This window comes from Mus musculus, chromosome 2, assembly GCF_000001635.26.
Source record: "Mus musculus strain C57BL/6J chromosome 2, GRCm38.p6 C57BL/6J".
Lineage (NCBI taxonomy): Eukaryota > Metazoa > Chordata > Mammalia > Rodentia > Muridae > Mus > Mus musculus.
In genome coordinates, this window is record NC_000068.7 from 145,965,752 (window position 1) to 145,981,373 (window position 15,622).

The 15,622-nt window shown below is 42.8% G+C and overlaps 1 protein-coding gene across 7 annotated transcripts in view; it reads left to right on the forward strand.

Moving 5' to 3' along the window:
* Positions 1-15,622, forward strand: part of Cfap61 (cilia and flagella associated protein 61) — a 280,279-nt gene that overhangs the window by 30,995 nt on the left and 233,662 nt on the right. For 6 of the 7 annotated variants that reach the window (XM_030252249.1, XM_030252245.1, NM_001369121.1 and 3 more), the window contains one exon: positions 7,721-7,880. In XM_030252249.1, the coding sequence (XP_030108109.1) occupies positions 7,721-7,880 (160 nt within the window). The remainder of the gene's footprint in view (positions 1-7,720; positions 7,881-15,622) is intronic. The other variant, XM_030252246.1, reaches the window with a different exon arrangement.

Genomic DNA, 15,622 nt, shown 5'->3' on the forward strand with positions numbered 1-15,622 from the left:
GGGGGAGAAGTGATGGAGAAGAGCCTGAGTGAATTTTTGGGCTTGTTATTTACATATAATATAGCATGGGTTGGTGAGATAGCTTGAAGGATAAGGCCACTTGCCCTGTAAGTCCAGTGACCTGAGTTTAATCCTGGGAAGTCATGAAAAGATCACTCTTTGAGCTCTGTATGTTCATCTTGGCAAATTCATCCCACATCTCACACACACACACACACACACACACACACACACACACACACACACACACACGTAATATTTACTACAGTAAATTTAAAAATGTAGAACCTCTTTAAAAATAATAATTAGCAAACATGAATTCAGTAGCACCCTTGGATCCCCACCCATCCTGTTCATTATTAGAATAATAATTATGTTTTTTTAAACTTTTCAAATGGATATTTAAATTTCATCTTAAAAAGAGATTTCTGTGCCAGTGGATTGAAAAGCATTAAAAGATTGGAATTTGCAATTTTGGTTCTGGGTGATATTTTTAGGGATTCATTCTTCATACTCTCATTTCTTATTTGATGAAACTTGTGTGGTGTCTTAAAGAATATTACTTTTCTTGAAACTTGAAATCAAATATTCTCTGTAATAAGAGGAGCAGTTTGAGGCTTGCTTTCACATCAGGCTTCACAGAGTTGGTGACTATGAGATTCTCCTGGGAGGCATTCAGACTCTGTGCCAACTTCATGCCACCGTCATCCTTCTTACAGTGATGAAGAGACAAATACTCTAAATTATGATTCAGAGAGTGACAGCACACACCTATACTCTGAACTACTTGGTAAACTGAGGCAGGAGAATGGCTTATACCCAGGGCTTGGAGTGTCCAGCTTGGGCAAAGGGCTTGATTGACACCTCCCATCCCCCCCCCCAGAAAAAGATACAGAAAGCATCAGTTTGTGCAGGTACATGCAAAGAAGTCCTTCCAAATCTTAAGATGCCAGTTTTATTAGGTATTTCGGAAATATAATTCAAAAGTACAGTGAGACGTGGCACATCTGTTGGTGCACATCTGTAATCCTTGTTACCCAGAACCAAGGCAGGAGGGTCCCAAGTACAAACCCAATCTAGGTAGGCTACTTTGTTTCAAAAGCAAAACAAAATACAACAACAACAACAAAAACTGCAGCGAGATAATTTTACTCCTCGTAGGTGGTGGTAGCAATAACAGCAGCAATACTACTACTACTACTACTACTACTACTACTACTACTACTACTACTACTATTACCACCACCACCAATAACAATAATAGTAAATAATGAAGGTTTTGGTTTGGAATTTAAGGCATATGGAGGTGACAAGAGTTATCTATCTATCTATCTATCTATCTATCTATCTATCTATCTATCTATCTATCTATCTGAAGAGTTATTACTCTCATAGACAGTCAAACAGACAGCAACATGGTGGGGGCTCTGAGTAGAGTTCAGGTTCATGGTAGAGAATAAGGAGTCCCTTCTTTTAGGGTTTAGAATTGGGAGGAGTGGGGAAGACATTGAAAAATTCCTCTTTTTGATCTGAAGTTGACTATTTTGCTGGAGTAGCCAGGGAGTGATAAGATAAAGAGTGTCAGGTAAGTGGAGTCCATGGTGGGGAGGTGGGAAGGAGAATCTACAGAAACGAATTACTTTATTTGTGGAAACCCAAATACTCAGTTTCTGGACCTGTCAAAGCCAAAAGGATGAAGGATGTGCCCCGGCTAACAAATGGCCAGAGCTAAGAAGGAAACACATTTCTACCCGGGCTTTTACACAAATATTCATGGTGGTATTATTTATAATATCCCACAGATGAAAACCACCCAACTGTATATCTACTGATGAATGGCTGAAAAGGAATAGTATAATGATAATGGAATATTATTAGGAAATAAAAGGGAATAGAGTAGTGATAGATGTCACAACACATTTGAAAATGCTGCATATGCATCAAAAGATGGCCTAGTCGGCCATCACTGCAAAGAGAGGCCCATTGGACTTGCCAACTTTAGATGCCCCAGTACAGGGGAACGCCAGGGCCAAAAAGGGGGAGTGGGTGGGTAGGGGATTGGGGGTGGGTGGGTATGGGGGACCTTTGGGATAGCATTGAAAATGTAAACGAGGAAAATACCTAATAAAAAAAATTTACAATTCTTGAAGATCTTTTAGTACCAAAATAAAACTTCAAATCACAAAAAAAAAAAAAAAAAAAAGAAAAGAAAACGTTCTGGAAAGAAGCCAGGCACAGGGACCACATACTGTATAATAACATATATCTGAAAGCTCAGGCTAGTCAAGTCTTGTGTAGACAGAAAGAAGTTAGGGGGTAGGGGGGTGTTCTTGTTTTTTCTTTGAGGCAGTGTGGATAAAATCTATGGCATTACATAATGGTTATACAATTTTATGATATACTAAAAGCCACTGCGTTGTATATTTATGAAAAGTTAGCTTGTAGTAAATGAATTATATCAATTTTTTAAATCCTGGTATCCAAGGTAAACTTGGGCCAATCAAATCGATCTTTTGAGGGAAGTGCCCAGTTTTTTTTTTGTTTGTTTGTTTGTTTGCTTTAGTAAGTGTGTTATATGTTATATTAAATAGACTCTGAGGCTGGAGAGATGGCTGAGCCATTAAAGGCTAAGCTCACAAGCAAAACAGCCACATAGGATCATTGTCCAAGCTGGACACTCCAAGCCCTGGGTATAAGCCATTCTCCTGCCTCAGTTTACCAAGTAGTTCAGAGTATAGGTGTGTGCTGTCACTCTCTGAATCATTAAGTGTTTAAAGCTCCCCACGTGATTCTGGTTTGTGGTCTGGTTGCTGGCTCTCTTCAGCCACTCAGCAGTGAAATACTCTGGGGAAGGGTGGGATGAAGTGAGACGCCTGTGGGTATGTATCCCTGAAAACGGGAGCCAGCCCTAAAACCTAGGATCTGAGACAGTACACTGAAGATTTTAGTTTAATTTGTTTTATATATTTAAAATTTTTACTGGTCCTTCAAAGACTTGCTTTCACATGTTCTCAGTTAGCTCTAGGCTAATGACAAAAGGAAGGGTCAGGAAGCATTTGGGCATAAGCAGCACCATTTTGAAAAATAGGGTTTTTACTTCACCACTGAAACCTACAGGGAACAGATAATACAGTGGCTGACTCAGGACTTTGGATCTTCCTTTCCAGTTGGTGTCCTGTTCAATACAGCCATGGTTTGTAGAAGTCTTTTAGTTGTCTGGTTTTATTTAAGATGCTAGTGCCACCCCAGATGACTTGAGGACGTGATCTTCAGCAGCCACAGTGGGCTCTGCCTTGTTCTCTTTCTTGAACTTGGGAACATCCATGTGTGAATGTCGAAGCAAACAAAGCCACAGGTTGGAAATGGCAGTGCTGAGCCTGTTGGAGTCCCTGAGGAGGTGAGGGAGTCTAGCCCAGTCTCCTCCAAAGCCTGCACTGCCTCCGACACCAGAAGCTTTATGCCCCATTGAGAGGAGATCACAGATTTCAGTCAAGGGCAAGGGAAGAGGTAGGGCCCGAGTACAGGAGCCTGGCTGGAGATCACTGTGAGCAGAGCCACATCTTGTATCTGAAGCCTTCTGGGGGTCAAGTTAAATACTGGTCCTACCCTCCACACACACTGTAGACTTAGATTTTTTTTTTCCAAAACCTCCTTTAGGGTTTTTAAAGTTTTCAGCCTCCCTTCTAACCCACTGACCAGAGGTAGAGAAAAAGAAGGTTAAAAGGAAAAGGATGTTGTGAACCTGTTTAGAAATAGTTCCTTGGGGCGATTGACTCTTCACTGTCTGGATATCAGCAGTCCAGTTCAGTAGCAAACACCAAACATGAACCAGTAGTGTTGGTACAATCCAGCAGAAACGGCAAGGCTCCTCCAAATCGGCAGAAGTCAGTTGAAGCGGCCAGAAACAGCTGGAATACCAGGAGAAGATCTTTGGCACATTTCTCTCTACAAAGTGAAGACCAGCGAAGACCAGCAAAGCCCACTGAAACACTGCACAGCGTAGCAATGCAAGCACATCCTCTCATTGTTCGTGGGGCTCCATTTACATTCTTTCTAAACATCACGTGACCTCTCAGGTGTCTGTCTTCAGCAAAACATCACATGCCCTCTCACAAAACAGTTTGCAAAAAGCATCACGTGACACAACTGAATTGTTAGAGAAACCAGAAATTTCTACTTCAGCACACCTGCCATTCTGGAGTTGTCTCTTTAGGGGTCTCTGAGCAAAGGCATGTTGGAGCCAACTTGGTTTAGCTTCAGAGAGCTAGTTGTGAAATCCTCAGGAAACTTGCAAGCTATTTGCTGAACATAGCCATTATCAAAACCTTATAAAGGCTGGGGATGTAGGTCAGTGGGTAGTGTTCCTGTCATATAAACCCAGCATGGTGGCACACACCTGTAATCCTAGCACTTAAGAGACAAAGATGGGAGGATCAAAAGTTCAAGGTCACCCACAGCCACATAGCCAGTTCAAGGCTATAGGACTACATGTGACCCTGTCTCCAAAGACAAACAAAAAAGGGCACTTGTATAAAATTACCGTATAAGGAATTATAGTAAATAATGTTTAAAGGCTATAATTGGGTTTCTTTCAGTGTTATGGAGCTCTTGGGGATTTTTGTCTGTTGTCTTATCTAGTGGACATAGTATATAATAGCCTGGCACTGCATTATTTCTTCCCTACTTCCCATTTGATGACATTGGTTGGCAACTTGAAACTACCATGATGACAGTATTTTACCATTGGCAAGCACTACACATCTGGGCATTTCTTCCCAAAACTGAATTGGCGTTTGCCAACATATACCATGTATTAGGGCAGCCACAACTACTGACCAGCTGTAGCAGGACAGAGTGCATCAAGTGTGCCTCTTCCCAATCCAGTACAGGATGGTTTCAGGCTGTTCACGAAGAATGCTACAGAGCATGGCTTGAGTTAGGAGGAAGATCACTGACTTGTTAAAGAATTGTTGGCTGTGAGGACTTTCTTTGTTCTCTCTGCTACTTTGGACGAGTTTTGAGCTGTGACTTTGCTGCAGGATCCTTGTCATAACTGTACTTTGACATCTGGTGTTTACTTCAAGCTGAGATTTCAAGGAAGGGCGGTTGGAGGCCAAGGCGGCTCCTAGAGACAGATGGGCAAAGCGTCTGTTTTGGCATCATCCAGGACACGGGCAGCAGTGGTCCGAGAAAGCACCACTGACCTGCAGGCGGGAGAGAGCCTGCCAGGTTAGCCGTGCACTTGGCACCAAAAGAAGGGGCTCAAAGCCAGTAACGGTCACAACGAGGACAAAAACCCTCATTGTGAAATATGGTCACTAGAAAGGGATGCCTGACTAGGGCTTTGGGGGTGGAGTTATAAATGTTAAAGCGCTCACGTATAGGAGAGTTAGACCTATTTGTGAAGACAAGACAAGCTCCTAGATGGTTTTCCAGGGACCTAAACCTTCTCTGTGTCATCATGAAGATTCACAGGACAGACAAGAAGAGAAAAACCTCGAGTTTTGTCTGCCAGTGTGAGGAGACTTGGACCGCAAGAAACAACTCTGTCCGCTGAACAATAACAGCAGCCAATGCCTTCGCACACTGTAAAGGGACATGCACACCAACATGCCCATGGCCATCCCGCAAACTGATATTTCAGAACGGTCTATCTCAAGGCAGTCATTTGAAGAAAAACCAAAGAACAGAAGAGACATGTCCGCCATCCGTTCTTGCTCTGCCGCCGTCTCTGATGGTGGGCTTTTGTAAGTTGTTACAAGCTTCGCCGAGAGATGGGACTATAACAGGTTGTGGAATTGGAAGATGCTAAATCTTTGTTCCTAATGGCAAAACATGTTTTTCTCATTTTCATCAGAATGTGTGATCCATGCCATTTGAAATCAAATCCCCAACACAATGAGCCATTAGTGTAATAGCTCATTACTAACAGCGGTCTTATAAATAATACATTCTTATCATGCACATGCAGCTCGCCATGAAGCCAGCAAAAGGTATTTCAGGCCATGCAAGTTTCGCTGCGCCAGCACGGCTGTAGATTAGAAGGACATCTCCATGTGAACCAAGATGGATGCCAATTTTCCCTGCCGGGAGTGAGGCTGGCCGTCTCTTTCTGCACATATGGTAGATGGATTGGTTAATCAGCGTCTGCTGAGTCTTGGGCCTGAAATTATAGAGAAGCCAGACAAGTGCAGCTACACAGCCTTTGTTCAGGAGTACAAACAAGACAAACAATTACTTGTTATTTGGGGAAAAAATTAAAATGTTTGTTTTGGACTTTCATTAAAGTGTCAATGGCTTTATAAAGCAGCTGTGTAAATCAGCCTTTTATAGCAAGTATCATTTGGGGAGGGGTCCGGGAAAGGAAAGAATATGCAAGGAAAATTCATTTCTAAAAAGACTGCTTGAAAATCAAAAGCATCTCCCATTTGTTTTTCAAGCACACAAAGGTGTCTTGGAGAAAGACTGTCTTTTTCCGTACCATCCAAACACTATTGCCGCTTCCTTCCCTGACTCAGGATGTTAAAGCATCTGCCATTTGTGTGGAGGTGGTAACTTCTCGAGAATGAGTGATGCAGAGTACCAGTGAGCCCACTTCCTGAATAGAATGGCTGGGTCAATCAGTCAGTCACTCAGCTTCCTGAGAGCCTGTGTTCCTCATCAAAAAAAATGTCAAAAATCTGGGTTGGAGAGATGGCTCAGAGGTTAAGAACACTCACTGGCTGCTCTTTCAGAGGTCCTGAGTTTAATTACCAGCAACCACATGGTGGCTCCCATCTATAATGGGATCTGATGCCCTCTTCTGGCACATAGATCATATATGTATGTATATATATATATATATATATATATATATAATACACAAAATAAATAAATCTTTTTTTAAAATGTCAACAATCATACAGTAAAATCGCGGTGAGCATTGCATGAACTTCAGTACCTGGTGCCAATGTCTCAGTGTGCTGAGCATTGTTTTGTTTGTAGATCAGGGCAGACTTCATTGAGCTGTTTCCCACCAAACAACCTTTCTTCACTTCTCCTCTCAGACCAGTCAAGTACTCAGTAAGTGAACTCAAGAGACAGTGAAGAGTTTCTCTCTGTCAAGGAGCCCTGAATTTGTGACTGCTCTCTAAGTTGGAGTTCATCTGATGGGTTCAGGGATGACCCCCTTCACTAAGAGCTGTCCGTGATGTGTGGGAAGCGCAGAGGGAGAAAGGCACCCAAGGTCAGGGCTTATGGCTGAGTAAAAAGAAAAGCAAGCAAACAAGCCCCCACCTCTCTCTCCCTCTCCCTCTCCCTCTCCCTCCCTCCCTCTCTCTCTCTCTCTCTCTCTCTCTCTCTCTCTCTCACACACACACACACACACACACACACAGTCGAGGGAGTGGAATAGGTGGGCGAGGGTTGGGGGTGGTGAGGAGTCACTCAGAAAGAGGTCACATGTAGCATTTCAGTAGTGTCTCCTTAAGAGGCTCTGACCAGTGCCCTAAGTTTCTTCCCAACTGTTAAGACCATCCACAGTGGTCACTTGTTGGACACGCTTTTGAGTGTGTTGTGTATCCCCTGCATGGTACCAGACACCAGAACCTCTTGGTCTTCTGCCCTTAAATAACTCGGAGTGCCTCCCAAGCTACCAGTGAGCCACACGCTATGCTCTTGTGACAGGTGCATGGCAGTCGTCGCCTGAAGTCTGAAAGGTGGCTGTGTTCCCGTGTTCCAGGTGGAAGGCAAGGCTGTCGGGTTCATGAGCGTGTGCACCAGCGTGAACTTGCCCCTGCTACACGAATGCTTTGACCTGGGCCCTTTCCATGGATTCTGCACCCCACATCCTGATGATATTCTGAAACCATCGCGTGAACCAAGTCTTGAAGAAGGTGAAGGTATAGTAGCCATCCTAGGATGAATCAGAAAGTTCCATATATGCCTTACACACAGCTCTGCTATTTCTTTGCTGAAAGTCTCCTCCAGTCCCATTTGTGCAGTACTTTACATGATTATTCACATTTTTGCAAAATCTGTAGGGCCAGAAACAAGCCCGCACAGCTGGAGTTAGACGTGGTTTAATTAAAGCTAAAGGTTCCCACATTTAGAATGTTTGCTTATAGAAGTGAGCTAATTGCTAGCATTTTAGATTTTCTTCATACCTTCTGTAGTATGAGCTTGTTGCAAATGGTCATTTTAAACGTGTCTGGCTGATTCCTAGCTATATGAAATAACGTACCATATGTATGTATATACGCATATGCTAGCAATATACATATAAAATAAAACTTTTTTAAAAAATTGCTGGGCAGTGCTGGCACCCACCTTTAGTTCCAACACTTGGGAGGCAGAGGCAGGTGGATCTCTGAGTTTGAAGCCAGTTTAGTCTACAGAGTGAGTTTCAGGACAGCCAGGGCTACACAGAGAAACCCTGTCTCAAAAACCCAACCAATTAACCAACGAACCAACCAAAACTATCAATTTTTAATTAAAAATTTTGATTTATGTGTGTTAGTGTCTGTGTGGGTATAGGCCACCTATGTGTGTACATGCACGTGTGTCCACCCCCATGGAGGACTGAGGAGGGTGTCAGAGTCCCGGAGATCACGGTGGTTTTGAGCCACCTTATTCCAGGTCAGCTGGAAACTGAAACTCAGGTCCTTCTGCAAGAGCAGCGCAAGCTCTTAACCTTAGAGCCATAAAGTGAATCTTGAAATATGTCTGTGCCAGTGTTTCATAAAGTAAGATGAGGTCATCTCAAACGTTGATAATTATGCACCATGGTAGCTTCATGGTTAAGTAGGTTCTTACTGCATAGAGATACAAACAGGCAGGTGAGCTTAGCTGTGTTAATCCACTTCTCCAATTTGGGTTCCCCATGTGTAGTGAGAAAAATCTCCATCCGACAGGGGTTGTGAATTTTCACTGAAGTAAGGCATGTAAAATGCTTTCCTTGGTGTCTGAGTCTTGAATGAATTTAGTGAGCAGTAAATGTTATTAATAAGTAGTAGTTAGTGGCCATTATTTCTTTATGACTGGCCATTCACCTACTCTTGGAGATAAAATCAGGATTTTTTTTTTAAAAGCAATTGCACTGCCTTCTCTAATATGAAGGGTTGTTTAGTAAGGTTGTTCAAAAGTGGGAGAGGTGTGGTGTGATTGGTAGCAGGGGACTTGGTATTCCAGTCAAGTGCAGGGGTCGCTTTAGCCAAGCTTTCCCCATCAATGGGAAAAGCCAACACTAGACAGGTAGATGCAGCCTGTCCTGACTGCACATCATCACAGAGAACCATGAAGCCCCCAGTTGGAAGGCACTTCCTTTATAGTGGTGACAGCACCCTTCCCAACAGCGAGCCTTAAGTTCATTACTGTTTCATGGTGAAGGATGGCTTGCCCAGGCTCTCAGGGAAGGAATTTTCTGGAGGAACATTTAAATACCATGAGACAACCCTGAATAGAAGTTGTCAATGTCGCCTCTCAGTGCTAGAATTCTTCTTTGAAGGTGACACGAAACGGGAGTCTTGCTGTGGCTCAATGTTCTCATAAAGGGAAGATTTAAAAAAAAAAAAAAAGCCAAAACACTCAACCCAGGGAGTGGTAACAAAACAAAACAAAGCCAAACAAAACCAAACCAGATTGAAAGGATATAGCCACCTCCTGAGGCTGAGTCCTCCAGATGCTACTGGTATTCCTTATATAGAAGGAATAGAAATTTTTTTGTCTCAGGGGAGTAGGGGTCAAAGTTAAGTGAACTTGGCCTGAAATGACACAGTACCTATTATGTCTCTGCCTAGCAAAGCCTACAGAGTCAGGAAGGCCAGGTGCTGGCTTCCTATTACCCACCTCAGCCTATTTTGTAAAAACATCTTCTCTAGGACCAGCGTCAAGCAAAGGAAGCAGAGGAACTTGTTATCTATCACAGGGTGTTTATTTTGAAAATTAGTTTTCTGTTCACTGACACAAAGATGATTCTTTATGAAATTGTCACCAGGGAGCTTCCATTGTAGACTTGAGATAACTCAGGGATGGAGTCATGGGTCCTTAGCAGTTCATTGTGTCCAAGCACACTCATCAGCAAATTCCAAGGCTGTCTTTTCATCACATCAACAGGAAAGGCTTCACACGAAAACTGGAAATGAGCTGCGACATCTTTGTTTTTTGTTTTTCTGATGGAAGTCTCAGGTTAAAGCAAATACAGTTTCTCAAAAACATGAACTAAGACTTGTATTTTAAAAGAGCACACATCATTGTGCTTCGTATTTTATATTTTGTCTGGTGATTGTCCCAGTTGCTTCTCTGATGCTGTGATAAAACACTCTAACCAAAAGCAACTTGGGGGAAAAAAGGTTGATCTGGCTTGCACTTCCAGGTCATGAGCCAGTACTGAGGGAAGTCAGGGCAGGAGCCCAAGGCATGCACTAAAGCAGAAACCTTAAAGGAAATCTGCTTATCAGCTTTTCTCTAGCTTATGCTCAAATAGCTTCCTTATGTAGCAGAGACTCACTTGCTTAGGGATGGTGCCACCCATAGTGGACTGGCCCCATCCAGGTCAGTCATCACTCAGGATAATCTCTTATAAACATGGCCAAAGGCCAGTCAGATCTGAGAAATTATTCAACTGAGGATCCCTCTTCCCAGGCGACTCTAGGTTGTGTCAAGTTGACAATAAAAGCTATCATTTTAAAGGATTTTCATTTTCATATGCATTCTCTCATTTTCCCTCATAGCTTGATACTAGAGAGGTAGGGCAGGTGAAGCTCTCTCCATTCCATTCTGCCCAGCTTGTCCAGGGTTTATAAATCTCATCAGGAACTGTCTCAAAAACCTGGTTGAGCCTCTTTCCTAGCTAGCCCCACCCTGCATCTGTGCAAACTGACAATCTGGATGAGGTGACTTTTTTCTTTTCTTTTTGAGGTTAGGTGTCAAACTCATGGTCTTATGCATGGGAGGCAAATAGTCTACCTCTGAGATACACTCTCAGTCCAACATCACCTATTTCTTTGGTCACAGCTTCTTAAACTGTGGGTCAAAACCCCAGTGGGGTCTGAATGGAGGAGTTAGGAGAAATTTGGCAGCAATCAAAGGTTTTTAATGCATAGTGACCATAAATCAATCCAGAATCAATTTTGCAATGAATCCAGGATCTTTCTGGTGCTGCTCACCCGTGTCCCACCCTCTGACTTCACTGTAGCCTTGAGCCTGAACATAGAACATGGGCAGTTTACACTGCTCAATCGTCACAACATGCCATGCTAAGGAATGCTTTGAGAGAGTGTTATGAATTGCAGTGTCTTTTCTGTAGATAGAATTTTCCACTCTTACAGAAACTTTTAATGTTTTTCTACCGTGATTCCTCTGTCAGTATCCTTTGTGTTGGACTGTGCTTAAACATTTGGCTTTAAAAACTCTGTCTGAGTTGCTAGCTTGAATGTAATTTTAAAAAGTATTAAATGAATCCTGTCACTTCAGAGCTGGTTGGAGGAAGAGACAGACAGATCGCTGAGGCTTACTGGCCAGCAAATCTAGCCAAATCAATGAGATTTAGGTTCATTCAGAGAGACCCTGTTTTAAAAGAGTAAAGGTCTTGAAATAGAAAGATGTCAGTCTGCTATCACCCTCCCCATACATACATATACACATACATATACACATATGCATACATACACACACACATACATACACACATACATACATGTACAGGCATCTACACTAACAAACATATACTCCACAAGCATATACAAAATCACACAATGAATTTTGATTTATGCTTAACACAGAATTTCCCAACAGTATATAAACTAATCCTAGGCATACTTCTGCCAATTTGTACTGTACACTTATGTCAAGCAACGTTCTCAGCGTGGATAATTACAAAACATTAATCACCTCTGAAAATGTTGGGAATCTTCTATTGCTTCAGAATCAAATTTTTTTAAAAGACTTTTTACATATGTGAGTATAATATCACTCTCTTCAGACACACCAGAAGAGGGCATCGGATCCCATTATAGATGATTATGAGCCACCATGTGGTTGCTGAGAATTGAACTCAGGACCTCTGGAAGAGCAGTCAGTGATCTTAACCACTGAGCCACCTCTCCAGCCCCAGAGCCAAATATTTAGCCAAGGTTTAATTCTTCATATCAAAAGTAAATAACATGTATCTAATTAGTATGGAAATTTACATTAATCTTTCATAAATACTAAGGTTGGACTGGAGAATGGCTTAATCTTGCCACAGAAGCACAGGTACCTGAGTTGGATCCCAGCACCTTAAAAAGCCTAGCACGGTGGCATGTTCCTGTGACCCCAGTCCCGAGGAGGCAGACAGGACGATGCTGAGGGTTTGCTGGCCCACCAGTCTAGCTGAATCAGGGAAAAACTCCAGGTTCACTGGGAGACCTTGTCTCCACAAGAAAAAAATAACAGTAAGATGAAGAGCGAATGAGAAAGACATCCAGCATCGTCTTTGGGCCTCCTCAGTGCTTGCACACATTTATGAACACATGAAAGTGCACACATACGTGCCCCTAAGTGGTAAAACTATATGCTTACCAAATAACTGAGTTCAAATACATTTTTATGATTCATTATTGGTAAATGCTTAAATTACTTAGATATTAGATATACCTACACACCCAGGGTGACATAAACATTTCTTAGATGAAAAGAGAACTAGAGTAGACGCACAGTGACTACTCCAACAACAGGTGTGTTTCACTAAATACAGAATTCCACGTCGGTGAGCTGTTTAATGGAGGTTTCCTTAGCAGTTTAGCAGTGACCAACCCACAGCTTCAACCTTGATTGCGTGTCTGCGCATGTGTGCCGATACACATAATTTGAACCACTTTCTTTTGCTGGAATCTTCACATCTGTATCCTTAGGCCTGTCTAGGGCTATGGATAGAGACACTGCCTTGTCAAGTTGCATTCTGGAAGAGCTAAGAAATGAACACTGCAGGCACTGACCACTCCCTGAATCGTCCCTGCTCTCTGACGTATGCTGTCCCTAAGAGCTCCCAAATAAATGACCGTTTCTCAGTCTTCGACTCCGCTTCTGAGGGAACCAACATACAGTTGATCCAGTCTCTTTGTTTCAATGTGAAAGGATTTTCCTTATACACAACAGACTGGACTGAGGTTTAGGCAGCCCATCTCCCTTGTCCTTCAAGTGGAAGACTCTGAGATGACGTGAGCGGAGGACTGAGTACCAGTTGTCTGTTGTGGTCATCTGTAATATACATGCAGTTGGTTCCTTTCCTTGTTCCTCTGCCTCAGTCTTCTTCCTGTGTTCTCTGTTCTCTAATCTCTGACTCCAAGTCTCTCTTCCCCTAGCAGCTGTGAAAACTCGCAACTTCACAAAAGCCTCAATCCTTCCAAGAAGAAAAATTGTAAAACTTAATGTTCCTTCACCATCCAGTTCTTTATATCATTGTGACAAGCCTACTGTCTATCATCCATCCTAAAAAACTTAATTGTGCACGTTAGTTTGCCTCACACCAGAGCAGTGCATATACATGTATCACATGTAAATAGTGTGTGTGTGTGTTGTTGTTGTTCATTTATAAATTTGGGGTCGGAGTAGACTAGGGAGAGTTCTAAGAGTATAGATTCGAACTAATATAAGTAGAAGTTTATTTATTGTTGTTATTTGGTGAAGAAGTTATTTTAAAAGTGGTGAGTTCCTGGAATGTTGGTAGAATTTGTAAAGAAATAGTCGTGTATGCGTGTGTGTGTGTGTGTGTGTGTGTGGTGTGTGTGTGTGTGTGCGTGCACTTGTGCAGAGATAGATAGATAGATAGATAGAGAGAGAGAGAGAGAGAGAGAGAGAGAGAGAGAGAGAGAGAGAGAAAGAGAACACACTTTCTGTGATGTGGGAGATTGTACCAAGTGAGGTCTAAGAGCCTCTTAAATGTTAAGCCTCTGAAGATGTGCAGGACCACATCAAGATGTTCCATATGCCCAGCAGTTAATGAGTATTCTCCTTCAGTGACAGTAAAAAGGCTCAAAGCTCAAAACAGTGTTTCCTTCCAGTTGGCCCCGTCGCTGGCCCCTGGTGGTGTTTGCAAATCAAGCTGTGGCTTTTGTTAGCTGCATCATCACAATAAAGATTTTGGAATCAGAATTGAGCTGGCAATTTTCTTGATGATGCATAAGGCAAAATAGGGCACAGCCTGCATTTCCACAGCTGTATTGGCATCGCCCTGTTTAATAGCCTTAAAAAGAGAGAGAGAGAGAGACAAGTCCAAATAAAGCAACTTTTGTTCATCATGTAGGCCGGTGTGTTCTGAGCAGCACAGATCCCTGTTTTATAGACCCCTGCAAGGATCAGACTTGTAAATCTCATTACACACCCAGGGTCTACCTTACAAAAATCCCCTTAGAATTCGGTGTGCTCCTTGGCAGGGAATGATTTCATTTTATATAACAGAATTGTGGGCCTTTCAGAAAGATAATTAGCATAGCTTCCTGTAACCAAGCCATCCAGGAGAAGGGCTGCTTATTGTATGTTAAAAGGCCATTCAATATATACATATTCTTTTTCAAAAACACCCCATGTAAAAAGGCGTCACCTCCAAATCATCAAACATACCACTGTTGCCCTGTCAGAAACTGTTTTGTCACATTTATTTCTTTTCATTTGAATTTACGTGTGCTGCTTTGCACAGGTTCTCTCCCATCTTGGGCTGGAAATACTGAGTTCACTTTGTATGTACTGGAGCCAAAAGAAAAAAAAAAAAAAGAAAACAAAACAAAACCCCCAAACCGGAGACCGCATTAACGCACTATTGTCTAATAAACCTCCCGAGTCTCTGCCTGTCTCCCTAAGGCTCCACTTTCCCTGATTCCATTCTTACTTGGTTCTAAACACAGATTTCAGACAGTACGAGAGTCTTGTGTGCAGAACACAGCACAGCTCCTGTCCTGTGTGTGCAGCCTGTGCCTCTGTTCTCTAACTGGGAGCTCCCCAGGATTTTGTCTTAATAACACAGCATTAGAAACAAGAAGTGTCTCTGTCACTGGTTTCTCCCAGATTTCCGTGGTAACAAGTTAAACAACAGAAATTTATCTCCCCGTTCCAAGGCCTGAAGTCTGCTGAGATCAGGGTCCCTCACAGGTTCCTTCTGAGGCCCCTCTCCTTGGCTCGCCTACGGCCATCTGCTTCCTATGTCTTCTTATGGTTTGCACTCCCTGCTGGTCATGTGCAATGCCCTCTTCAGGCTCACCTTAGTGGCTTTGTTTAAATGGTGAGTCTGTTTGGCCCAACCAGGCGTCCTGCTGCCTCTTCTCAGATGCTACCAAAGACAGCCTCTAGGCAGCGGTGCTCTTGGGAGATGACAAAATAAGAGGACCCGGAACTGTGTCCCCACATTGCAGCCTTTATAGGGACCACTGCTGTGGGCATGCTGGTCTTCCTGACCAGTCTCTATCTCCAGTTCTTATCATCAGCATCGGGTCCCTCTCTCCCACTGCCTTTCCTTTCCTTGTGGCCTGTGGGCTCTTCGATGCCTCACGGCCAAGGCTGCACGGCTATGATATGACCATAGTAAACCTGAAGGTGGTCGCAAAGTCAGTCGCTCTGTGTAATATTCATATGAAGTTTAATATGTCAGCCAAGATTTATGTCCGTCAGAATT